Source organism: Myxine glutinosa, chromosome 14 (assembly GCF_964187855.1).
Source record: "Myxine glutinosa chromosome 14, kmMyxGlut1.1, whole genome shotgun sequence".
NCBI classification, from domain to species: Eukaryota; Metazoa; Chordata; class Myxini; order Myxiniformes; family Myxinidae; genus Myxine; species Myxine glutinosa.
In genome coordinates this window covers 24854391-24881608 of record NC_136274.1, presented here as the reverse complement: position 1 = coordinate 24881608, position 27218 = coordinate 24854391, and the positions used below count along the sequence as shown (strand labels likewise).

General features: G+C 47.0%; 1 protein-coding gene across 1 annotated transcript in view; it reads left to right on the top strand.

The window, feature by feature from the left end:
- The first annotated feature begins 9448 nt into the window (after window positions 1-9448).
- LOC144888812 (otoancorin-like) overlaps window positions 9449-27218 on the top strand; it is a 55500-nt gene continuing 37730 nt past the window's right edge. Inside the window, exons 1-3 of the mRNA XM_078768065.1 lie at window positions 9449-9739; window positions 9986-10263; window positions 10455-10654. Coding sequence (XP_078624191.1) covers window positions 9465-9739; window positions 9986-10263; window positions 10455-10654 — 753 coding nt within the window. The 5' untranslated portion in view covers window positions 9449-9464. The remainder of the gene's footprint in view (window positions 9740-9985; window positions 10264-10454; window positions 10655-27218) is intronic.

Below are 27218 nucleotides of genomic sequence, written 5' to 3'. Positions count from 1 at the left end.
CTCTCTCCGTTATCTTCGGCCAAGCTGCCTGAAATAAAAGGAAGACAGCCTTGAGTGGCCCGACTTACTGCCGCCTGGCATGAGAGCATAGTTATTTTTTTTATGACTCCCTCATACTTCCTGCAGCAACTTTGGCTTTTACTAGAACTGGCTGCAAATGATTTGTAAGCTCGGTTTTATCGACAACCTATCAGGACACAAGCTTTAATCAATAGTTATGGTTAAATTTACCCACAAGAGTGATTGGCAACAATGATGTTGTGCTGCTCGTGTTTAAGATGGATGTCAGAAAGGGAGTTCAAGGGCTAGACGTTGGATTAAAGTTGTTTTGTTCATGTGCAATTGCAGCTTTGCAACGCGTCGTCACAGTGGAGGGTGCTGGTGACGAATGAGCATCGCAAAACGAACAATAAGGTTTCCTACACCAAGGAAGTCGTCACTGAAGTCTACGGGGTGAAAATTGTCTTCTTTGGCAGCAAGACATTCAAGGTAGAGGCAAATTGTTATCTGACCCTCGCCATGCTCAACGGATGATTCTGCTTTCCCTGTCCCCTTGGAGTACTCTCACTCGGACGTTCCTCATGAGCGTTTGTTTGCTTTGCACTCAGCTGAACGGGGTGGTCACCAACATGCCATACACGTATATCAATGGGCCAGATTCACTGCAAGTGAAGATCTGGGGCCGCTTCCGTCACCTGAGTACTACATTTGGTCTGGAAGTGTTTTACGACGGACACCATTACGTAAGCGTACGTTTGTCCAGCTCCTACAAAGCACAAGTCTGTGGTCTCTGTGGGAACATGGACGACGAAAAGAGCAATGACCTCCAAATGCCAAATGGCACCATGGCCGATGATCCTGCGTCCTTTGGGAATAGCTGGAAAATTTATCACCTGGACAACAGGTACATGTCTATAACACAGCTCAGATTTACGCTCATGGTTGTTGGCATTCTTGCTTTTGCTTCCTGAAAAGGAGAACGGCACGGTTTGTTGCCACGGAGCAGCCGATGGAATTCCACTGCGCGCATTTTATCATCGCATTCATTTCCACCTTTTTACTTAACTTAAAATAGTGCACTGCTGCAACGTAGAAATGTGAAGCACAAAACTTTGGTTCAGGCCCTTTTTTCCCCCTTTCAATCCACAGCAGCGTCGATGACGACGGCAGCACACTCGTACTGAATGAAACACACGTGGAAAGAGCAAGCAGAAACGACACGTGTGGTTTGTTGCTGCTCAACGTTGGACCGTTCGCCTCTTGCCACGCTCAGCGAAACCCAGAGGAATTCTTCCATGACTGCACGTTTGAAGTCGTCGTCAGGGAAATGGTGCAGGAAGCACTGTGCGATGCTCTCGAGTCTTACTATGCCACCTGCCTGGCTGCCGGAATTGCGATGTCAAAGTGGAGGACACCCTCACTCTGCCGTAAGACGTCTGACTGCCACTATAAGAATGCTTTACCCCTTCCTTATTTCTTGTCCCTCAATGCAACGCTTTTGGTCCTTTCACAACGACAAACCACGACAGCATCTTATTTTGCCAGACCTCATTTATTTTTTCTTCCTTTGTTTCTTTAAGCGATGGGAATTAATGCAGCATTCCTTCTTCCTTTGCAGCTCTTCCGTGTCCAGCAGGAAGTAACTACACGACGTGCGCTCCTGCCTCTTTTGCTTCTTGCTCTGAACCCGATGCGGTCGAACAGCACACGGGCTCATGTGTGGAGGGCTGTGTCTGTGACAGTGGCCTTGTGTGGGATGTGAACCAGTGTGTGAGGCCTACGGAATGTGGCTGCCTGCGTGATGCCCAATATTATGAAGTGAGTGCCATGACTGGCAAAGACCACAACACACTTGGCACGCACGTATTGATTGTTTGGAAGATCCTCCGTTGTCAGGCCGTGCACGTGATTGAACTGCAAGCATGTGACGTTTAAATGACTCATGCTGTGGGGTCTGTTCCCATAGGTCGGAGAGTCGTTCGTCAGTGACAACTGCAGCGAAAGGTGCAACTGCACACAGGATGGAACCATCAGCTGCGTTCCTCAGGACTGCGACTTGGTCGTCAACGAGTGCCGTACCGACGAAGAGGGTATCTTGGGTTGCCATCCAAAACGTGAGGCACTACAAATTCTACCATTGGTCGGCAGCTTGACGTCAGCAGTCTAGGCGGGGTTCAGCAATTTTTTTTCTCTGGAATGGATCGAGTTTTACTGTTGCGCTCTTGAATGCAACATCCCTTTCTTTGCATTGCACATTCATCTCCGTGACAGGGGAGATTACTTCACCTTTTCACAAATTAGTCAGATTTAATTGGTTACATTTGTCTGGTCAAAATTCATTGCGCAAACATGTAATTTTAGCTGTCAAAAGAAAGCAAACTAAGGTCGGATATATTTCCAACAGCGGATTGTACCGGATGGGGAGATCCTCACTACAAGAGCTTCGATGGCCATAAATTCAACTTCCAAGGAACATCCACATACGTCATGGCTCAGGTGAGATAAATGGCTGTTTCCGGACCACAGAGGATATTGAGAGAAAGTGCATGAGAGTGTGGAAGAATGTATGCTTTAATTCTCCATTTTGTCATGGTTTACATGAAGCATTTATTTCCTTCTGAAGAGGTAGAAAAACATCTCAGCATGACTTTAATGACATCAGGTATACACGGATACTTTTACACATCAGCGGTTACAGGACGAAGTCATCCAGCTCATTATTTCCCCCCGAATCCTTGTACACAAATCATTTATATCGTCTTCAGTTGTTTATCTCCTGGGGGTGATTGTGTGAGTTTGAAGTTGCAAGGCAGGAGGTTGGGAGGAGGAGGGTGGAGGAGGCAAGGGGGCCTTGTGGGGATAGCAACACTGACATCACACAGTACTGAGACAACAACATTCTCCAAGGCCCGCATTTCCCAGATATTAGTTATCAACATGCAGTTCTCTCTCCGTTATCTTCGGCCAAGCTGCCTGAAATAAAAGGAAGACAGCCTTGAGTAGCCCGACTTACTGCCGCCTGGCATGAGAGCATAGTTATTTTTTTTATGACTCCCTCATACTTCCTGCAGCAACTTTGGCTTTTACTAGAACTGGCTGCAAATGATTTTTAAGCTCGGTTTTATCGACAACCTATCAGGACACAAGCTTTAATCAATAGTTAAGGTTAAATTTACCCACAAGAGTGATTGGCAACAATGATGTTGCGCTGCTCGTGTTTAAGATGTATGTCAGAAAGGGAGTTCAAGGGCTAGACGTTGGATTAAAGTTGTTTTGTTCATGTGCAATTGCAGCTTTGCAACGCGTCGTCACAGTGGAGGGTGCTGGTGACGAATGAGCATCGCAAAAAGAACAATAAGGTTTCCTACACCAAGGAAGTCGTCACCGAAGTCTACGGGGTGAAAATTGTCTTCTTCGGCAGCAAGACATTCAAGGTAGAGGCAAATTGTTATCTGACCCTCGCCATGCTCAACTGATGATTCTGCTTTCCCTGTCCCCTTGGAGTACTCTCACTCGGACGTTCCTCATGAGCGTTTGTTTGCTTTGCACTCAGCTGAACGGGGTGGTCACCAACATGCCATACACGTATATCAATGGGCCAGATTCACTGCAAGTGAAGATCTGGGGCCGCTTCCGTCACCTGAGTACTACATTTGGTCTGGAAGTGTTTTACGACGGACACCATTACGTAAGCGTACGTTTGTCCAGCTCCTACAAAGCACAAGTCTGTGGTCTCTGTGGGAACATGGACGACGAAAAGAGCAATGACCTCCAAATGCCAAATGGCACCATGGCCGATGATCCTGCGTCCTTTGGGAATAGCTGGAAAATTTATCACCTGGACAACAGGTACATGTCTATAACACAGCTCAGATTTACGCTCATGGTTGTTGGCATTCTTGCTTTTGCTTCCTGAAAAGGAGAACGGCACGGTTTGTTGCCACGGAGCAGCCGATGGAATTCCACTGCGCGCATTTTATCATCGCATTCATTTCCACCTTTTTACTTACCTTAAAATAGTGCACTGCTGCAACATAGAAATGTGAAGCACAAAACTTTGGTTCAGGCCCTTTTTTCCCCCTTTCAATCCACAGCAGCGTCGATGACGACGGCAGCACACTCGTACTGAATGAAACACACGTGGAAAGAGCAAGCAGAAACGACACATGTGGTTTGTTGCTGCTCAACGTTGGACCGTTCGCCTCTTGCCACGCTCAGCGAAACCCAGAGGAATTCTTCCATGACTGCACGTTTGAAGTCGTCGTCAGGGAAATGGTGCAGGAAGCACTGTGCGATGCTCTCGAGTCTTACTATGCCACCTGCCTGGCTGCCGGAATTGCGATGTCAAAGTGGAGGACACCCTCACTCTGCCGTAAGACGTCTGACTGCCACTATAAGAATGCTTTACCCCTTCCTTATTTCTTGTCCCTCAATGCAACGCTTTTGGTCCTTTCACAACGACAAACCACGACAGCATCTTATTTTGCCAGACCTCATTTATTTTTTCTTCCTTTGTTTCTTTAAGCGATGGGAATTAATGCAGCATTCCTTCTTCCTTTGCAGCTCTTCCGTGTCCAGCAGGAAGTAACTACACGACGTGCGCTCCTGCCTCTTTTGCTTCTTGCTCTGAACCCGATGCGGTCGAACAGCACACGGGCTCATGTGTGGAGGGCTGTGTCTGTGACAGTGGCCTTGTGTGGGATGTGAACCAGTGTGTGAGGCCTACGGAATGTGGCTGCCTGCGTGATGCCCAATATTATGAAGTGAGTGCCATGACTGGCAAAGACCACAACACACTTGGCACGCACGTATTGATTGTTTGGAAGATCCTCCGTTGTCAGGCCGTGCAAGTGATTGAACTGCAAGCATGTGACGTTTAAATGACTCATGCTGTGGGGTCTGTTCCCATAGGTCGGAGAGTCATTCGTCAGTGACAACTGCAGCGAAAGGTGCAACTGCACACAGGATGGAACCATCAGCTGCGTTCCTCAGGACTGCGACTTGGTCGTCAACGAGTGCCGTACCGACGAAGAGGGTATCTTGGGTTGCCATCCAAAACGTGAGGCACTACAAATTCTACCATTGGTCGGCAGCTTGACGTCAGCAGTCTAGGCGGGGTTCAGCAATTTTTTTTCTCTGGAATGGATCGAGTTTTACTGTTGCGCTCTTGAATGCAACATCCCTTTCTTTGCATTGCACATTCATCTCCGTGACAGGGGAGATTACTTCACCTTTTCACAAATTAGTCAGATTTAATTGGTTACATTTGTCTGGTCAAAATTCATTGCGCAAACATGTAATTTTAGCTGTCAAAAGAAAGCAAACTAAGGTCGGATATATTTCCAACAGCGGATTGTACCGGATGGGGAGATCCTCACTACAAGAGCTTCGATGGCCATAAATTCAACTTCCAAGGAACATCCACATACGTCATGGCTCAGGTGAGATAAATGGCTGTTTCCGGACCACAGAGGATATTGAGAGAAAGTGCATGAGAGTGTGGAAGAATGTATGCTTTAATTCTCCATTTTGTCATGGTTTACATGAAGCATTTATTTCCTTCAGAAGAGGGAGAAAAACATCTCGGCATGACTTTAATGACATCAGGTATACACGGATACTTTTACACATCAGCGGTTACGGGACTAAGTCATCCAGCTCATTATTTCCCCCCGAATCCTTGTACACAAATCATTTATATCGTCTTCAGTTGTTTATCTCCTGGGGGTGATTGTGTGAGTTTGAAGTTGCAAGGCAGGAGGTTGGGAGGAGGAGGGTGGAGGAGGCAAGGGGGCCTTGTGGGGATAGCAACACTGACATCACACAGTACTGAGACAACAACATTCTCCAAGGCCCGCATTTCCCAGATATTAGTTATAAACATGCAGTTCTCTCTCCGTTATCTTCGGCCAAGCTGCCTGAAATAAAAGGAAGACAGCCTTGAGTAGCCCGACTTACTGCCGCCTGGCATGAGAGCATAGTTATTTTTTTTATGACTCCCTCATACTTCCTGCAGCAACTTTGGCTTTTACTAGAACTGGCTGCAAATGATTTTTAAGCTCGGTTTTATCGACAACCTATCAGGACACAAGCTTTAATCAATAGTTAAGGTTAAATTTACCCACAAGAGTGATTGGCAACAATGATGTTGCGCTGCTCGTGTTTAAGATGGATGTCAGAAAGGGAGTTCAAGGGCTAGACGTTGGATTAAAGTTGTTTTGTTCATGTGCAATTGCAGCTTTGCAACGCGTCGTCACAGTGGAGGGTGCTGGTGACGAATGAGCATCGCAAAAAGAACAATAAGGTTTCCTACACCAAGGAAGTCGTCACCGAAGTCTACGGGGTGAAAATTGTCTTCTTTGGCAGCAAGACATTCAAGGTAGAGGCAAATTGTTATCTGACCCTCGCCATGCTCAACTGATGATTCTGCTTTCCCTGTCCCCTTGGAGTACTCTCACTCGGACGTTCCTCATGAGCGTTTGTTTGCTTTGCACTCAGCTGAACGGGGTGGTCACCAACATGCCATACACGTATATCAATGGGCCAGATTCACTGCAAGTGAAGATCTGGGGCCGCTTCCGTCACCTGAGTACTACATTTGGTCTGGAAGTGTTTTACGACGGACACCATTACGTAAGCGTACGTTTGTCCAGCTCCTACAAAGCACAAGTCTGTGGTCTCTGTGGGAACATGGACGACGAAAAGAGCAATGACCTCCAAATGCCAAATGGCACCATGGCCGATGATCCTGCGTCCTTTGGGAATAGCTGGAAAATTTATCACCTGGACAACAGGTACATGTCTATAACACAGCTCAGATTTACGCTCATGGTTGTTGGCATTCTTGCTTTTGCTTCCTGAAAAGGAGAACGGCACGGTTTGTTGCCACGGAGCAGCCGATGGAATTCCACTGCGCGCATTTGATCATCGCATTCATTTCCACCTTTTTACTTAACTTAAAATAGTGCACTGCTGCAACATAGAAATGTGAAGCACAAAACTTTGGTTCAGGCCCTTTTTTTCCCCTTTCAATCCACAGCAGCGTCGATGACGACGGCAGCACACTCGTACTGAATGAAACACACGTGGAAAAAGCAAGCAGAAACGACACGTGTGGTTTGTTGCTGCTCAACGCTGGACCGTTCGCCTCGTGCCACGCTCAGCGAAACCCAGAGGAATTCTTCCATGACTGCACGTTTGAAGTCGTCGTCAGGGAAATGGTGCAGGAAGCACTGTGCGATGCTCTCGAGTCTTACTATGCCACCTGCCTGGCTGCCGGAATTGCGATGTCAAAGTGGAGGACACCCTCACTCTGCCGTAAGACGTCTGACTGCCACTATAAGAATGCTTTACCCCTTCCTTATTTCTTGTCCCTCAATGCAACGCTTTTGGTCCTTTCACAACGACAAACCACGACAGCATCTTATTTTGCCAGACCTCATTTATTTTTTCTTCCTTTGTTTCTTTAAGCGATGGGAATTAATGCAGCATTCCTTCTTCCTTTGCAGCTCTTCCGTGTCCAGCAGGAAGTAACTACACGACGTGCGCTCCTGCCTCTTTTGCTTCTTGCTCTGAACCCGATGCGGTCGAACAGCACACGGGCTCATGTGTGGAGGGCTGTGTCTGTGACAGTGGCCTTGTGTGGGATGTGAACCAGTGTGTGAGGCCTACAGAATGTGGCTGCCTGCGTGATGCCCAATATTATGAAGTGAGTGCCATGACTGGCAAAGACCACAACACACTTGGCACGCACGTATTGATTGTTTGGAAGATCCTCCGTTGTCAGGCCGTGCACGTGATTGAACTGCAAGCATGTGACGTTTAAATGACTCATGCTGTGGGGTCTGTTCCCATAGGTCGGAGAGTCATTCGTCAGTGACAACTGCAGCGAAAGGTGCAACTGCACACAGGATGGAACCATCAGCTGCGTTCCTCAGGACTGCGACTTGGTCGTCAACGAGTGCCGTACCGACGAAGAGGGTATCTTGGGTTGCCATCCAAAACGTGAGGCACTACAAATTCTACCATTGGTCGGCAGCTTGACGTCAGCAGTCTAGGCGGGGTTCAGCAATTTTTTTTCTCTGGAATGGATCGAGTTTTACTGTTGCGCTCTTGAATGCAACATCCCTTTCTTTGCATTGCACATTCATCTCCGTGACAGGGGAGATTACTTCACCTTTTCACAAATTAGTCAGATTTAATTGGTTACATTTGTCTGGTCAAAATTCATTGCGCAAACATGTAATTTTAGCTGTCAAAAGAAAGCAAACTAAGGTCGGATATATTTCCAACAGCGGATTGTACCGGATGGGGAGATCCTCACTACAAGAGCTTCGATGGCCATAAATTCAACTTCCAAGGAACATCCACATACGTCATGGCTCAGGTGAGATAAATGGCTGTTTCCGGACCACAGAGGATATTGAGAGAAAGTGCATGAGAGTGTGGAAGAATGTATGCTTTAATTCTCCATTTTGTCATGGTTTACATGAAGCATTTATTTCCTTCTGAAGAGGTAGAAAAACATCTCGGCATGACTTTAATGACATCAGGTATACACGGATACTTTTACACATCAGCCGTTACGGGACTAAGTCATCCAGCTCATTATTTCCCCCCGAATCCTTGTACACAAATCATTTATATCGTCTTCAGTTGTTTATCTCCTGGGGGTGATTGTGTGAGTTTGAAGTTGCAAGGCAGGAGGTTGGGAGGAGGAGGGTGGAGGAGGCAAGGGGGCCTTGTGGGGATAGCAACACTGACATCACACAGTACTGAGACAACAACATTCTCCAAGGCCCGCATTTCCCAGATATTAGTTATAAACATGCAGTTCTCTCTCCGTTATCCTCGGCCAAGCTGCCTGAAATAAAAGGAAGACAGCCTTGAGTAGCCCGACTTACTGCCGCCTGGCATGAGAGCATAGTTATTTTTTTTATGACTCCCTCATACTTCCTGCAGCAACTTTGGCTTTTACTAGAACTGGCTGCAAATGATTTTTAAGCTCCGTTTTATCGACAACCTATCAGGACACAAGCTTTAATCAATAGTTAAGGTTAAATTTACCCACAAGAGTGATTGGCAACAATGATGTTGCGCTGCTCGTGTTTAAGATGTATGTCAGAAAGGGAGTTCAAGGGCTAGACGTTGGATTAAAGTTGTTTTGTTCATGTGCAATTGCAGCTTTGCAACGCGTCGTCACAGTGGAGGGTGCTGGTGACGAATGAGCATCGCAAAAAGAACAATAAGGTTTCCTACACCAAGGAAGTCGTCACCGAAGTCTACGGGGTGAAAATTGTCTTCTTCGGCAGCAAGACATTCAAGGTAGAGGCAAATTGTTATCTGACCCTCGCCATGCTCAACTGATGATTCTGCTTTCCCTGTCCCCTTGGAGTACTCTCACTCGGACGTTCCTCATGAGCGTTTGTTTGCTTTGCACTCAGCTGAACGGGGTGGTCACCAACATGCCATACACGTATATCAATGGGCCAGATTCACTGCAAGTGAAGATCTGGGGCCGCTTCCGTCACCTGAGTACTACATTTGGTCTGGAAGTGTTTTACGACGGACACCATTACGTAAGCGTACGTTTGTCCAGCTCCTACAAAGCACAAGTCTGTGGTCTCTGTGGGAACATGGACGACGAAAAGAGCAATGACCTCCAAATGCCAAATGGCACCATGGCCGATGATCCTGCGTCCTTTGGGAATAGCTGGAAAATTTATCACCTGGACAACAGGTACATGTCTATAACACAGCTCAGATTTACGCTCATGGTTGTTGGCATTCTTGCTTTTGCTTCCTGAAAAGGAGAACGGCACGGTTTGTTGCCACGGAGCAGCCGATGGAATTCCACTGCGCGCATTTTATCATCGCATTCATTTCCACCTTTTTACTTAACTTAAAATAGTGCACTGCTGCAACATAGAAATGTGAAGCACAAAACTTTGGTTCAGGCCCTTTTTTTCCCCCTTTCCATCCACAGCAGCGTCGATGACGACGGCAGCACACTCGTCCTGAATGAAACACACGTGGAAAGAGCAAGCAGAAACGACACGTGTGGTTTGTTGCTGCTCAACGTTGGACCGTTCGCCTCTTGCCACGCTCAGCGAAACCCAGAGGAATTCTTCCATGACTGCACGTTTGAAGTCGTCGTCAGGGAAATGGTGCAGGAAGCACTGTGCGATGCTCTCGAGTCTTACTATGCCACCTGCCTGGCTGCCGGAATTGCGATGTCAAAGTGGAGGACACCCTCACTCTGCCGTAAGACGTCTGACTGCCACTTTAAGAATGCTTTACCCCTTCCTTATTTCTTGTCTCTCAATGCAACGCTTTTGGTCCTTTCACAACGACAAACCACGACAGCATCTTATTTTGCCAGATCGCATTTATTTTTTCTTCCTTTGTTTCTTTAAGCGATGGGAATTAATGCAGCATTCCTTCTTCCTTTGCAGCTCTTCCGTGTCCAGCAGGAAGCAACTACACGACGTGCGCTCCTGCCTCTTTTGCTTCTTGCTCTGAACCCGATGCGGTCGAACAGCACACGGGCTCATGTGTGGAGGGCTGTGTCTGTGACAGTGGCCTTGTGTGGGATGTGAACCAGTGTGTGAGGCCTACGGAATGTGGCTGCCTGCGTGATGCCCAATATTATGAAGTGAGTGTCATGACTGGCAAAGACCACAACACACTTGGCACGCACGTATTGATTGTTTGGAAGATCCTCCGTTGTCAGGCCATGCACGTGATTGAACTGCAAGCATGTGACGTTTAAATGACTCATGCTGTGGGGTCTGTTCCCATAGGTCGGAGAGTCATTCGTCAGTGACAACTGCAGCGAAAGGTGCAACTGCACACAGGATGGAACCATCAGCTGCGTTCCTCAGGACTGCGACTTGGTCGTCAACGAGTGCCGTACCGACGAAGAGGGTATCTTGGGTTGCCATCCAAAACGTGAGGCACTACAAATTCTACCATTGGTCGGCAGCTTGACGTCAGCAGTCTAGGCGGGGTTCAGCAATTTTTTTTCTCTGGAATGGATCGAGTTTTACTGTTGCGCTCTTGAATGCAACATCCCTTTCTTTGCATTGCACATTCATCTCCGTGACAGGGGAGATTACTTCACCTTTTCACAAATTAGTCAGATTTAATTGGTTACATTTGTCTGGTCAAAATTCATTGCGCAAACATGTAATTTTAGCTGTCAAAAGAAAGCAAACTAAGGTCGGATATATTTCCAACAGCGGATTGTACCGGATGGGGAGATCCTCACTACAAGAGCTTCGATGGCCATAAATTCAACTTCCAAGGAACATCCACATACGTCATGGCTCAGGTGAGATAAATGGCTGTTTCCGGACCACAGAGGATATTGAGAGAAAGTGCATGAGAGTGTGGAAGAATGTATGCTTTAATTCTCCATTTTGTCATGGTTTACATGAAGCATTTATTTCCTTCAGAAGAGGGAGAAAAACATCTCAGCATGACTTTAATGACATCAGGTATACACGGATACTTTTACACATCAGCGGTTACAGGACTAAGTCATCCAGCTCATTATTTCCCCCCGAATCCTTGTACACAAATCATTTATATCGTCTTCAGTTGTTTATCTCCTGGGGGTGATTGTGTGAGTTTGAAGTTGCAAGGCAGGAGGTTGGGAGGAGGAGGGTGGAGGAGGCAAGGGGGCCTTGTGGAGATAGCAACACTGACATCACACAGTACTGAGACAACAACATTCTCCAAGGCCCGCATTTCCCAGATATTAGTTATAAACATGCAGTTCTCTCTCCGTTATCTTCGGCCAAGCTGCCTGAAATAAAAGGAAGACAGCCTTGAGTGGCCCGACTTACTGCCGCCTGGCATGAGAGCATAGTTATTTTTTTTATGACTCCCTCATACTTCCTGCAGCAACTTTGGCTTTTACTAGAACTGGCTGCAAATGATTTGTAAGCTCGGTTTTATCGACAACCTATCAGGACACAAGCTTTAATCAATAGTTATGGTTAAATTTACCCACAAGAGTGATTGGCAACAATGATGTTGTGCTGCTCGTGTTTAAGATGGATGTCAGAAAGGGAGTTCAAGGGCTAGACGTTGGATTAAAGTTGTTTTGTTCATGTGCAATTGCAGCTTTGCAACGCGTCGTCACAGTGGAGGGTGCTGGTGACGAATGAGCATCGCAAAACGAACAATAAGGTTTCCTACACCAAGGAAGTCGTCACTGAAGTCTACGGGGTGAAAATTGTCTTCTTTGGCAGCAAGACATTCAAGGTAGAGGCAAATTGTTATCTGACCCTCGCCATGCTCAACGGATGATTCTGCTTTCCCTGTCCCCTTGGAGTACTCTCACTCGGACGTTCCTCATGAGCGTTTGTTTGCTTTGCACTCAGCTGAACGGGGTGGTCACCAACATGCCATACACGTATATCAATGGGCCAGATTCACTGCAAGTGAAGATCTGGGGCCGCTTCCGTCACCTGAGTACTACATTTGGTCTGGAAGTGTTTTACGACGGACACCATTACGTAAGCGTACGTTTGTCCAGCTCCTACAAAGCACAAGTCTGTGGTCTCTGTGGGAACATGGACGACGAAAAGAGCAATGACCTCCAAATGCCAAATGGCACCATGGCCGATGATCCTGCGTCCTTTGGGAATAGCTGGAAAATTTATCACCTGGACAACAGGTACATGTCTATAACACAGCTCAGATTTACGCTCATGGTTGTTGGCATTCTTGCTTTTGCTTCCTGAAAAGGAGAACGGCACGGTTTGTTGCCACGGAGCAGCCGATGGAATTCCACTGCGCGCATTTTATCATCGCATTCATTTCCACCTTTTTACTTAACTTAAAATAGTGCACTGCTGCAACGTAGAAATGTGAAGCACAAAACTTTGGTTCAGGCCCTTTTTTCCCCCTTTCAATCCACAGCAGCGTCGATGACGACGGCAGCACACTCGTACTGAATGAAACACACGTGGAAAGAGCAAGCAGAAACGACACGTGTGGTTTGTTGCTGCTCAACGTTGGACCGTTCGCCTCTTGCCACGCTCAGCGAAACCCAGAGGAATTCTTCCATGACTGCACGTTTGAAGTCGTCGTCAGGGAAATGGTGCAGGAAGCACTGTGCGATGCTCTCGAGTCTTACTATGCCACCTGCCTGGCTGCCGGAATTGCGATGTCAAAGTGGAGGACACCCTCACTCTGCCGTAAGACGTCTGACTGCCACTATAAGAATGCTTTACCCCTTCCTTATTTCTTGTCCCTCAATGCAACGCTTTTGGTCCTTTCACAACGACAAACCACGACAGCATCTTATTTTGCCAGACCTCATTTATTTTTTCTTCCTTTGTTTCTTTAAGCGATGGGAATTAATGCAGCATTCCTTCTTCCTTTGCAGCTCTTCCGTGTCCAGCAGGAAGTAACTACACGACGTGCGCTCCTGCCTCTTTTGCTTCTTGCTCTGAACCCGATGCGGTCGAACAGCACACGGGCTCATGTGTGGAGGGCTGTGTCTGTGACAGTGGCCTTGTGTGGGATGTGAACCAGTGTGTGAGGCCTACGGAATGTGGCTGCCTGCGTGATGCCCAATATTATGAAGTGAGTGCCATGACTGGCAAAGACCACAACACACTTGGCACGCACGTATTGATTGTTTGGAAGATCCTCCGTTGTCAGGCCGTGCACGTGATTGAACTGCAAGCATGTGACGTTTAAATGACTCATGCTGTGGGGTCTGTTCCCATAGGTCGGAGAGTCATTCGTCAGTGACAACTGCAGCGAAAGGTGCAACTGCACACAGGATGGAACCATCAGCTGCGTTCCTCAGGACTGCGACTTGGTCGTCAACGAGTGCCGTACCGACGAAGAGGGTATCTTGGGTTGCCATCCAAAACGTGAGGCACTACAAATTCTACCATTGGTCGGCAGCTTGACGTCAGCAGTCTAGGCGGGGTTCAGCAATTTTTTTTCTCTGGAATGGATCGAGTTTTACTGTTGCGCTCTTGAATGCAACATCCCTTTCTTTGCATTGCACATTCATCTCCGTGACAGGGGAGATTACTTCACCTTTTCACAAATTAGTCAGATTTAATTGGTTACATTTGTCTGGTCAAAATTCATTGCGCAAACATGTAATTTTAGCTGTCAAAAGAAAGCAAACTAAGGTCGGATATATTTCCAACAGCGGATTGTACCGGATGGGGAGATCCTCACTACAAGAGCTTCGATGGCCATAAATTCAACTTCCAAGGAACATCCACATACGTCATGGCTCAGGTGAGATAAATGGCTGTTTCCGGACCACAGAGGATATTGAGAGAAAGTGCATGAGAGTGTGGAAGAATGTATGCTTTAATTCTCCATTTTGTCATGGTTTACATGAAGCATTTATTTCCTTCTGAAGAGGTAGAAAAACATCTCAGCATGACTTTAATGACATCAGGTATACACGGATACTTTTACACATCAGCCGTTACGGGACTAAGTCATCCAGCTCATTATTTCCCCCCGAATCCTTGTACACAAATCATTTATATCGTCTTCAGTTGTTTATCTCCTGGGGGTGATTGTGTGAGTTTGAAGTTGCAAGGCAGGAGGTTGGGAGGAGGAGGATGGAGGAGGCAAGGGGGCCTTGTGGGGATAGCAACACTGACATCACACAGTACTGAGACAACAACATTCTCCAAGGCCCGCATTTCCCAGATATTAGTTATCAACATGCAGTTCTCTCTCCGTTATCTTCGGCCAAGCTGCCTGAAATAAAAGGAAGACAGCCTTGAGTAGCCCGACTTACTGCCGCCTGGCATGAGAGCATAGTTATTTTTTTTATGACTCCCTCATACTTCCTGCAGCAACTTTGGCTTTTACTAGAACTGGCTGCAAATGATTTTTAAGCTCGGTTTTATCGACAACCTATCAGGACACAAGCTTTAATCAATAGTTAAGGTTAAATTTACCCACAAGAGTGATTGGCAACAATGATGTTGCGCTGCTCGTGTTTAAGATGTATGTCAGAAAGGGAGTTCAAGGGCTAGACGTTGGATTAAAGTTGTTTTGTTCATGTGCAATTGCAGCTTTGCAACGCGTCGTCACAGTGGAGGGTGCTGGTGACGAATGAGCATCGCAAAAAGAACAATAAGGTTTCCTACACCAAGGAAGTCGTCACCGAAGTCTACGGGGTGAAAATTGTCTTCTTCGGCAGCAAGACATTCAAGGTAGAGGCAAATTGTTATCTGACCCTCGCCATGCTCAACTGATGATTCTGCTTTCCCTGTCCCCTTGGAGTACTCTCACTCGGACGTTCCTCATGAGCGTTTGTTTGCTTTGCACTCAGCTGAACGGGGTGGTCACCAACATGCCATACACGTATATCAATGGGCCAGATTCACTGCAAGTGAAGATCTGGGGCCGCTTCCGTCACCTGAGTACTACATTTGGTCTGGAAGTGTTTTACGACGGACACCATTACGTAAGCGTACGTTTGTCCAGCTCCTACAAAGCACAAGTCTGTGGTCTCTGTGGGAACATGGACGACGAAAAGAGCAATGACCTCCAAATGCCAAATGGCACCATGGCCGATGATCCTGCGTCCTTTGGGAATAGCTGGAAAATTTATCACCTGGACAACAGGTACATGTCTATAACACAGCTCAGATTTACGCTCATGGTTGTTGGCATTCTTGCTTTTGCTTCCTGAAAAGGAGAACGGCACGGTTTGTTGCCACGGAGCAGCCGATGGAATTCCACTGCGCGCATTTTATCATCGCATTCATTTCCACCTTTTTACTTACCTTAAAATAGTGCACTGCTGCAACATAGAAATGTGAAGCACAAAACTTTGGTTCAGGCCCTTTTTTCCCCCTTTCAATCCACAGCAGCGTCGATGACGACGGCAGCACACTCGTACTGAATGAAACACACGTGGAAAGAGCAAGCAGAAACGACACATGTGGTTTGTTGCTGCTCAACGTTGGACCGTTCGCCTCTTGCCACGCTCAGCGAAACCCAGAGGAATTCTTCCATGACTGCACGTTTGAAGTCGTCGTCAGGGAAATGGTGCAGGAAGCACTGTGCGATGCTCTCGAGTCTTACTATGCCACCTGCCTGGCTGCCGGAATTGCGATGTCAAAGTGGAGGACACCCTCACTCTGCCGTAAGACGTCTGACTGCCACTATAAGAATGCTTTACCCCTTCCTTATTTCTTGTCCCTCAATGCAACGCTTTTGGTCCTTTCACAACGACAAACCACGACAGCATCTTATTTTGCCAGACCTCATTTATTTTTTCTTCCTTTGTTTCTTTAAGCGATGGGAATTAATGCAGCATTCCTTCTTCCTTTGCAGCTCTTCCGTGTCCAGCAGGAAGTAACTACACGACGTGCGCTCCTGCCTCTTTTGCTTCTTGCTCTGAACCCGATGCGGTCGAACAGCACACGGGCTCATGTGTGGAGGGCTGTGTCTGTGACAGTGGCCTTGTGTGGGATGTGAACCAGTGTGTGAGGCCTACGGAATGTGGCTGCCTGCGTGATGCCCAATATTATGAAGTGAGTGCCATGACTGGCAAAGACCACAACACACTTGGCACGCACGTATTGATTGTTTGGAAGATCCTCCGTTGTCAGGCCGTGCACGTGATTGAACTGCAAGCATGTGACGTTTAAATGACTCATGCTGTGGGGTCTGTTCCCATAGGTCGGAGAGTCATTCGTCAGTGACAACTGCAGCGAAAGGTGCAACTGCACACAGGATGGAACCATCAGCTGCGTTCCTCAGGACTGCGACTTGGTCGTCAACGAGTGCCGTACCGACGAAGAGGGTATCTTGGGTTGCCATCCAAAACGTGAGGCACTACAAATTCTACCATTGGTCGGCAGCTTGACGTCAGCAGTCTAGGCGGGGTTCAGCAATTTTTTTTCTCTGGAATGGATCGAGTTTTACTGTTGCGCTCTTGAATGCAACATCCCTTTCTTTGCATTGCACATTCATCTCCGTGACAGGGGAGATTACTTCACCTTTTCACAAATTAGTCAGATTTAATTGGTTACATTTGTCTGGTCAAAATTCATTGCGCAAACATGTAATTTTAGCTGTCAAAAGAAAGCAAACTAAGGTCGGATATATTTCCAACAGCGGATTGTACCGGATGGGGAGATCCTCACTACAAGAGCTTCGATGGCCATAAATTCAACTTCCAAGGAACATCCACATACGTCATGGCTCAGGTGAGATAAATGGCTGTTTCCGGACCACAGAGGATATTGAGAGAAAGTGCATGAGAGTGTGGAAGAATGTATGCTTTAATTCTCCATTTTGTCATGGTTTACATGAAGCATTTATTTCCTTCAGAAGAGGGAGAAAAACATCTCGGCATGACTTTAATGACATCAGGTATACACGGATACTTTTACACATCAGCGGTTACGGGACTAAGTCATCCAGCTCATTATTTCCCCCCGAATCCTTGTACACAAATCATTTATATCGTCTTCAGTTGTTTATCTCCTGGGGGTGATTGTGTGAGTTTGAAGTTGCAAGGCAGGAGGTTGGGAGGAGGAGGGTGGAGGAGGCAAGGGGGCCTTGTGGGGATAGCAACACTGACATCACACAGTACTGAGACAACAACATTCTCCAAGGCCCGCATTTCCCAGATATTAGTTATAAACATGCAGTTCTCTCTCCGTTATCTTCGGCCAAGCTGCCTGAAATAAAAGGAAGACAGCCTTGAGTAGCCCGACTTACTGCCGCCTGGCATGAGAGCATAGTTATTTTTTTTATGACTCCCTCATACTTCCTGCAGCAACTTTGGCTTTTACTAGAACTGGCTGCAAATGATTTTTAAGCTCGGTTTTATCGACAACCTATCAGGACACAAGCTTTAATCAATAGTTAAGGTTAAATTTACCCACAAGAGTGATTGGCAACAATGATGTTGCGCTGCTCGTGTTTAAGATGGATGTCAGAAAGGGAGTTCAAGGGCTAGACGTTGGATTAAAGTTGTTTTGTTCATGTGCAATTGCAGCTTTGCAACGCGTCGTCACAGTGGAGGGTGCTGGTGACGAATGAGCATCGCAAAAAGAACAATAAGGTTTCCTACACCAAGGAAGTCGTCACCGAAGTCTACGGGGTGAAAATTGTCTTCTTTGGCAGCAAGACATTCAAGGTAGAGGCAAATTGTTATCTGACCCTCGCCATGCTCAACTGATGATTCTGCTTTCCCTGTCCCCTTGGAGTACTCTCACTCGGACGTTCCTCATGAGCGTTTGTTTGCTTTGCACTCAGCTGAACGGGGTGGTCACCAACATGCCATACACGTATATCAATGGGCCAGATTCACTGCAAGTGAAGATCTGGGGCCGCTTCCGTCACCTGAGTACTACATTTGGTCTGGAAGTGTTTTACGACGGACACCATTACGTAAGCGTACGTTTGTCCAGCTCCTACAAAGCACAAGTCTGTGGTCTCTGTGGGAACATGGACGACGAAAAGAGCAATGACCTCCAAATGCCAAATGGCACCATGGCCGATGATCCTGCGTCCTTTGGGAATAGCTGGAAAATTTATCACCTGGACAACAGGTACATGTCTATAACACAGCTCAGATTTACGCTCATGGTTGTTGGCATTCTTGCTTTTGCTTCCTGAAAAGGAGAACGGCACGGTTTGTTGCCACGGAGCAGCCGATGGAATTCCACTGCGCGCATTTGATCATCGCATTCATTTCCACCTTTTTACTTAACTTAAAATAGTGCACTGCTGCAACATAGAAATGTGAAGCACAAAACTTTGGTTCAGGCCCTTTTTTTCCCCTTTCAATCCACAGCAGCGTCGATGACGACGGCAGCACACTCGTACTGAATGAAACACACGTGGAAAAAGCAAGCAGAAACGACACGTGTGGTTTGTTGCTGCTCAACGCTGGACCGTTCGCCTCGTGCCACGCTCAGCGAAACCCAGAGGAATTCTTCCATGACTGCACGTTTGAAGTCGTCGTCAGGGAAATGGTGCAGGAAGCACTGTGCGATGCTCTCGAGTCTTACTATGCCACCTGCCTGGCTGCCGGAATTGCGATGTCAAAGTGGAGGACACCCTCACTCTGCCGTAAGACGTCTGACTGCCACTATAAGAATGCTTTACCCCTTCCTTATTTCTTGTCCCTCAATGCAACGCTTTTGGTCCTTTCACAACGACAAACCACGACAGCATCTTATTTTGCCAGACCTCATTTATTTTTTCTTCCTTTGTTTCTTTAAGCGATGGGAATTAATGCAGCATTCCTTCTTCCTTTGCAGCTCTTCCGTGTCCAGCAGGAAGTAACTACACGACGTGCGCTCCTGCCTCTTTTGCTTCTTGCTCTGAACCCGATGCGGTCGAACAGCACACGGGCTCATGTGTGGAGGGCTGTGTCTGTGACAGTGGCCTTGTGTGGGATGTGAACCAGTGTGTGAGGCCTACAGAATGTGGCTGCCTGCGTGATGCCCAATATTATGAAGTGAGTGCCATGACTGGCAAAGACCACAACACACTTGGCACGCACGTATTGATTGTTTGGAAGATCCTCCGTTGTCAGGCCGTGCACGTGATTGAACTGCAAGCATGTGACGTTTAAATGACTCATGCTGTGGGGTCTGTTCCCATAGGTCGGAGAGTCATTCGTCAGTGACAACTGCAGCGAAAGGTGCAACTGCACACAGGATGGAACCATCAGCTGCGTTCCTCAGGACTGCGACTTGGTCGTCAACGAGTGCCGTACCGACGAAGAGGGTATCTTGGGTTGCCATCCAAAACGTGTGGCACTACAAATTCTACCATTGGTCGGCAGCTTGACGTCAGCAGTCTAGGCGGGGTTCAGCAATTTTTTTTCTCTGGAATGGATCGAGTTTTACTGTTGCGCTCTTGAATGCAACATCCCTTTCTTTGCATTGCACATTCATCTCCGTGACAGGGGAGATTACTTCACCTTTTCACAAATTAGTCAGATTTAATTGGTTACATTTGTCTGGTCAAAATTCATTGCGCAAACATGTAATTTTAGCTGTCAAAAGAAAGCAAACTAAGGTCGGATATATTTCCAACAGCGGATTGTACCGGATGGGGAGATCCTCACTACAAGAGCTTCGATGGCCATAAATTCAACTTCCAAGGAACATCCACATACGTCATGGCTCAGGTGAGATAAATGGCTGTTTCCGGACCACAGAGGATATTGAGAGAAAGTGCATGAGAGTGTGGAAGAATGTATGCTTTAATTCTCCATTTTGTCATGGTTTACATGAAGCATTTATTTCCTTCTGAAGAGGTAGAAAAACATCTCGGCATGACTTTAATGACATCAGGTATACACGGATACTTTTACACATCAGCCGTTACGGGACTAAGTCATCCAGCTCATTATTTCCCCCCGAATCCTTGTACACAAATCATTTATATCGTCTTCAGTTGTTTATCTCCTGGGGGTGATTGTGTGAGTTTGAAGTTGCAAGGCAGGAGGTTGGGAGGAGGAGGGTGGAGGAGGCAAGGGGGCCTTGTGGGGATAGCAACACTGACATCACACAGTACTGAGACAACAACATTCTCCAAGGCCCGCATTTCCCAGATATTAGTTATAAACATGCAGTTCTCTCTCCGTTATCCTCGGCCAAGCTGCCTGAAATAAAAGGAAGACAGCCTTGAGTAGCCCGACTTACTGCCGCCTGGCATGAGAGCATAGTTATTTTTTTTATGACTCCCTCATACTTCCTGCAGCAACTTTGGCTTTTACTAGAACTGGCTGCAAATGATTTTTAAGCTCCGTTTTATCGACAACCTATCAGGACACAAGCTTTAATCAATAGTTAAGGTTAAATTTACCCACAAGAGTGATTGGCAACAATGATGTTGCGCTGCTCGTGTTTAAGATGTATGTCAGAAAGGGAGTTCAAGGGCTAGACGTTGGATTAAAGTTGTTTTGTTCATGTGCAATTGCAGCTTTGCAACGCGTCGTCACAGTGGAGGGTGCTGGTGACGAATGAGCATCGCAAAAAGAACAATAAGGTTTCCTACACCAAGGAAGTCGTCACCGAAGTCTACGGGGTGAAAATTGTCTTCTTCGGCAGCAAGACATTCAAGGTAGAGGCAAATTGTTATCTGACCCTCGCCATGCTCAACTGATGATTCTGCTTTCCCTGTCCCCTTGGAGTACTCTCACTCGGACGTTCCTCATGAGCGTTTGTTTGCTTTGCACTCAGCTGAACGGGGTGGTCACCAACATGCCATACACGTATATCAATGGGCCAGATTCACTGCAAGTGAAGATCTGGGGCCGCTTCCGTCACCTGAGTACTACATTTGGTCTGGAAGTGTTTTACGACGGACACCATTACGTAAGCGTACGTTTGTCCAGCTCCTACAAAGCACAAGTCTGTGGTCTCTGTGGGAACATGGACGACGAAAAGAGCAATGACCTCCAAATGCCAAATGGCACCATGGCCGATGATCCTGCGTCCTTTGGGAATAGCTGGAAAATTTATCACCTGGACAACAGGTACATGTCTATAACACAGCTCAGATTTACGCTCATGGTTGTTGGCATTCTTGCTTTTGCTTCCTGAAAAGGAGAACGGCACGGTTTGTTGCCACGGAGCAGCCGATGGAATTCCACTGCGCGCATTTTATCATCGCATTCATTTCCACCTTTTTACTTAACTTAAAATAGTGCACTGCTGCAACATAGAAATGTGAAGCACAAAACTTTGGTTCAGGCTGTTTTTCCCCCTTTCCATCCACAGCAGCGTCGATGACGACGGCAGCACACTCGTCCTGAATGAAACACACGTGGAAAGAGCAAGCAGAAACGACACGTGTGGTTTGTTGCTGCTCAACGTTGGACCGTTCGCCTCTTGCCACGCTCAGCGAAACCCAGAGGAATTCTTCCATGACTGCACGTTTGAAGTCGTCGTCAGGGAAATGGTGCAGGAAGCACTGTGCGATGCTCTCGAGTCTTACTATGCCACCTGCCTGGCTGCCGGAATTGCGATGTCAAAGTGGAGGACACCCTCACTCTGCCGTAAGACGTCTGACTGCCACTTTAAGAATGCTTTACCCCTTCCTTATTTCTTGTCTCTCAATGCAACGCTTTTGGTCCTTTCACAACGACAAACCACGACAGCATCTTATTTTGACAGATCGCATTTATTTTTTCTTCCTTTGTTTCTTTAAGCGATGGGAATTAATGCAGCATTCCTTCTTCCTTTGCAGCTCTTCCGTGTCCAGCAGGAAGCAACTACACGACGTGCGCTCCTGCCTCTTTTGCTTCTTGCTCTGAACCCGATGCGGTCGAACAGCACACGGGCTCATGTGTGGAGGGCTGTGTCTGTGACAGTGGCCTTGTGTGGGATGTGAACCAGTGTGTGAGGCCTACGGAATGTGGCTGCCTGCGTGATGCCCAATATTATGAAGTGAGTGCCATGACTGGCAAAGACCACAACACACTTGGCACGCACGTATTGATTGTTTGGAAGATCCTCCGTTGTCAGGCCGTGCACGTGATTGAACTTACAAGCATGTGACGTTTAAATGACTCATGCTGTGGGGTGTGTTCCCATAGGTCGGAGAGGCATTCCTCAGTGACAACTGCAGCGAAAGGTGCCACTGCACACAGGATGGAACCATCAGCTGCGTTCCTCAGGACTGTGACTTGGTCGTCAACGAGTGCCGTACCGACGAAGAGGGTATCTTGGGTTGCCATCCAAAACGTGAGGCACTACAAATTCTACCATTGGTCGGCAGCTTGACGTCAGCAGTCTAGGCGGGGTTAAGCAATTTTTTTTCTCTGGAATGGATCGAGTTTTACTGTGGGGCTCTTGAATGCAACATCCCTTTCTTTGCATTGCACATTCATCTCCGTGACAGGGGAGATTACTTCACCTTTTCACAAATTAGTCAGATTTAATTGGTTACATTTGTCAGGTCAAAAGTCATTGCGCAAACATGTAATTTTAGCTGTCAAAAGAAAGCAAACTAAGGTCGGATATATTTCCAACAGCGGATTGTACCGGATGGGGAGATCCTCACTACAAGAGCTTCGATGGCCATAAATTCAACTTCCAAGGAACATCCACATACGTCATGGCTCAGGTGAGATAAATGGCTGTTTCCGGACCACAGAGGATATTGAGAGAAAGTGCATGAGAGTGTGGAAGAATGTATGCTTTAATTCTCCATTTTGTCATGGTTTACATGAAGCATTTATTTCCTTCAGAAGAGGGAGAAAAACATCTCGGCATGACTTTAATGACATCAGGTATACACGGATACTTTTACACATCAGCCGTTACAGGACGAAGTCATCCAGCTCATTATTTCCCCCCGAATCCTTGTACACAAATCATTTATATCGTCTTCAGTTGTTTATCTCCTGGGGGTGATTGTGTGAGTTTGAAGTTGCAAGGCAGGAGGTTGGGAGGAGGAGGGTGGAGGAGGCAAGGGGGCCTTGTGGGGATAGCAACACTGACATCACACAGTACTGAGACAACAACATTCTCCAAGGCCCGCATTTCCCAGATATTAGTTATAAACATGCAGTTCTCTCTCCGTTATCTTCGGCCAAGCTGCCTGAAATAAAAGGAAGACAGCCTTGAGTGGCCCGACTTACTGCCGCCTGGCATGAGAGCATAGTTATTTTTTTTATGACTCCCTCATACTTCCTGCAGCAACTTTGGCTTTTACTAGAACTGGCTGCAAATGATTTTTAAGCTCGGTTTTATCGACAACCTATCAGGACACAAGCTTTAATCAATAGTTAAGGTTAAATTTACCCACAAGAGTGATTGGCAACAATGATGTTGTGCTGCTCGTGTTTAAGATGGATGTCAGAAAGGGAGTTCAAGGGCTAGACGTTGGATTAAAGTTGTTTTGTTCATGTGCAATTGCAGCTTTGCAACGCGTCGTCACAGTGGAGGGTGCTGGTGACGAATGAGCATCGCAAAAAGAACAATAAGGTTTCCTACACCAAGGAAGTCGTCACCGAAGTCTACGGGGTGAAAATTGTCTTCTTCGGCAGCAAGACATTCAAGGTAGAGGCAAATTGTTATCTGACCCTCGCCATGCTCAACTGATGATTCTGCTTTCCCTGTCCCCTTGGAGTACTCTCACTCGGACGTTCCTCATGAGCGTTTGTTTGCTTTGCACTCAGCTGAACGGGGTGGTCACCAACATGCCATACACGTATATCAATGGGCCAGATTCACTGCAAGTGAAGATCTGGGGCCGCTTCCGTCACCTGAGTACTACATTTGGTCTGGAAGTGTTTTACGACGGACACCATTACGTAAGCGTACGTTTGTCCAGCTCCTACAAAGCACAAGTCTGTGGTCTCTGTGGGAACATGGACGACGAAAAGAGCAATGACCTCCAAATGCCAAATGGCACCATGGCCGATGATCCTGCGTCCTTTGGGAATAGCTGGAAAATTTATCACCTGGACAACAGGTACATGTCTATAACACAGCTCAGATTTACGCTCATGGTTGTTGGCATTCTTGCTTTTGCTTCCTGAAAAGGAGAACGGCACGGTTTGTTGCCACGGAGCAGCCGATGGAATTCCACTGCGCGCATTTTATCATCGCATTCATTTCCACCTTTTTACTTAACTTAAAATAGTGCACTGCTGCAACATAGAAATGTGAAGCACAAAACTTTGGTTCAGGCTGTTTTTCCCCCTTTCCATCCACAGCAGCGTCGATGACGACGGCAGCACACTCGTCCTGAATGAAACACACGTGGAAAGAGCAAGCAGAAACGACACGTGTGGTTTGTTGCTGCTCAACGTTGGACCGTTCGCCTCTTGCCACGCTCAGCGAAACCCAGAGGAATTCTTCCATGACTGCACGTTTGAAGTCGTCGTCAGGGAAATGGTGCAGGAAGCACTGTGCGATGCTCTCGAGTCTTACTATGCCACCTGCCTGACTGCCGGAATTGCGATGTCAAAGTGGAGGACACCCTCACTCTGCCGTAAGACGTCTGACTGCCACTTTAAGAATGCTTTACCCCTTCCTTATTTCTTGTCTCTCAATGCAACGCTTTTGGTCCTTTCACAACGACAAACCACGACAGCATCTTATTTTGCCAGATCGCATTTATTTTTTCTTCCTTTGTTTCTTTAAGCGATGGGAATTAATGCAGCATTCCTTCTTCCTTTGCAGCTCTTCCGTGTCCAGCAGGAAGCAACTACACGACGTGCGCTCCTGCCTCTTTTGCTTCTTGCTCTGAACCCGATGCGGTTGAACAGCACACGGGCTCATGTGTGGAGGGCTGTGTCTGTGACAGTGGCCTTGTGTGGGATGTGAACCAGTGTGTGAGGCCTACGGAATGTGGCTGCCTGCGTGATGCCCAATATTATGAAGTGAGTGCCATGACTGGCAAAGACCACAACACACTTGGCACGCACGTATTGATTGTTTGGAAGATCCTCCGTTGTCAGGCCGTGCACGTGATTGAACCTACAAGCATGTGACGTTTAAATGACTCATGCTGTGGGGTCTGTTCCCATAGGTCGGAGAGGCATTCGTCAGTGACAACTGCAGCGAAAGGTGCCACTGCACACAGGATGGAACCATCAGCTGCGTTCCTCAGGACTGCGACTTGGTCGTCAACGAGTGCCGTACCGACGAAGAGGGTATCTTGGGTTGCCATCCAAAACGTGAGGCGCTACAAATTCTACCATTGGTCGGCAGCTTGACGTCAGCAGTCTAGGCGGGGTTAAGCAATTTTTTTTCTCTGGAATGGATCGAGTTTTACTGTGGGGCTCTTGAATGCAACATCCCTTTCTTTGCATTGCACATTCATCTCCGTCACAGGGGAGATTACTTCACCTTTTCACAAATTAGTCAGATTTAATTGGTTACATTTGTCAGGTCAAAAGTCATTGCGCAAACATGTAATTTTAGCTGTCAAAAGAAAGCAAACTAAGGTCGGATATATTTCCAACAGCGGATTGTACCGGATGGGGAGATCCTCACTACAAGAGCTTCGATGGCCATAAATTCAACTTCCAAGGAACATCCACATACGTCATGGCTCAGGTGAGATAAATGGCTGTTTCCGGACCACAGAGGATATTGAGAGAAAGTGCATGAGAGTGTGGAAGAATGTATGCTTTAATTCTCCATTTTGTCATGGTTTACATGAAGCATTTATTTCCTTCAGAAGAGGGAGAAAAACATCTCGGCATGACTTTAATGACATCAGGTATACACGGATACCTTTACACATCAGCCGTTACAGGACGAAGTCATCCAGCTCATTATTTCCCCCCGAATCCTTGTACACAAATCATTTATATCGTCTTCAGTTGTTTATCTCATGGGGGTGATTGTGTGAGTTTGAAGTTGCAAGGCAGGAGGTTGGGAGGAGGAGGATGGAGGAGGCAAGGGGGCCTTGTGGAGATAGCAACACTGACATCACACAGTACTGAGACAACAACATTCTCCAAGGCCCGCATTTCCCAGATATTAGTTATAAACATGCAGTTCTCTCTCCGTTATCCTCGGCCAAGCTGCCTGAAATAAAAGGAAGACAGCCTTGAGTAGCCCGACTTACTGCCGCCTGGCATGAGAGCATAGTTATTTTTTTTATGACTCCCTCATACTTCCTGCAGCAACTTTGGCTTTTATTAGAACTGGCTGCAAATGATTTTTAAGCTCGGTTTTATCGACAACCTATCAGGACACAAGCTTTAATCAATAGTTAAGGTTAAATTTACCCACAAGAGTGATTGGCAACAATGATGTTGTGCTGCTCGTGTTTAAGATGGATGTCAGAAAGGGAGTTCAAGGGCTAGACGTTGGATTAAAGTTGTTTTGTTCATGTGCAATTGCAGCTTTGCAACGCGTCGTCACAGTGGAGGGTGCTGGTGACGAATGAGCATCGCAAAAAGAACAATAAGGTTTCCTACACCAAGGAAGTCGTCACCGAAGTCTACGGGGTGAAAATTGTCTTCTTCGGCAGCAAGACATTCAAGGTAGAGGCAAATTGTTATCTGACCCTCGCCATGCTCAACTGATGATTCTGCTTTCCCTGTCCCCTTGGAGTACTCTCACTCGGACGTTCCTCATGAGCGTTTGTTTGCTTTGCACTCAGCTGAACGGGGTGGTCACCAACATGCCATACACGTATATCAATGGGCCAGATTCACTGCAAGTGAAGATCTGGGGCCGCTTCCGTCACCTGAGTACTACATTTGG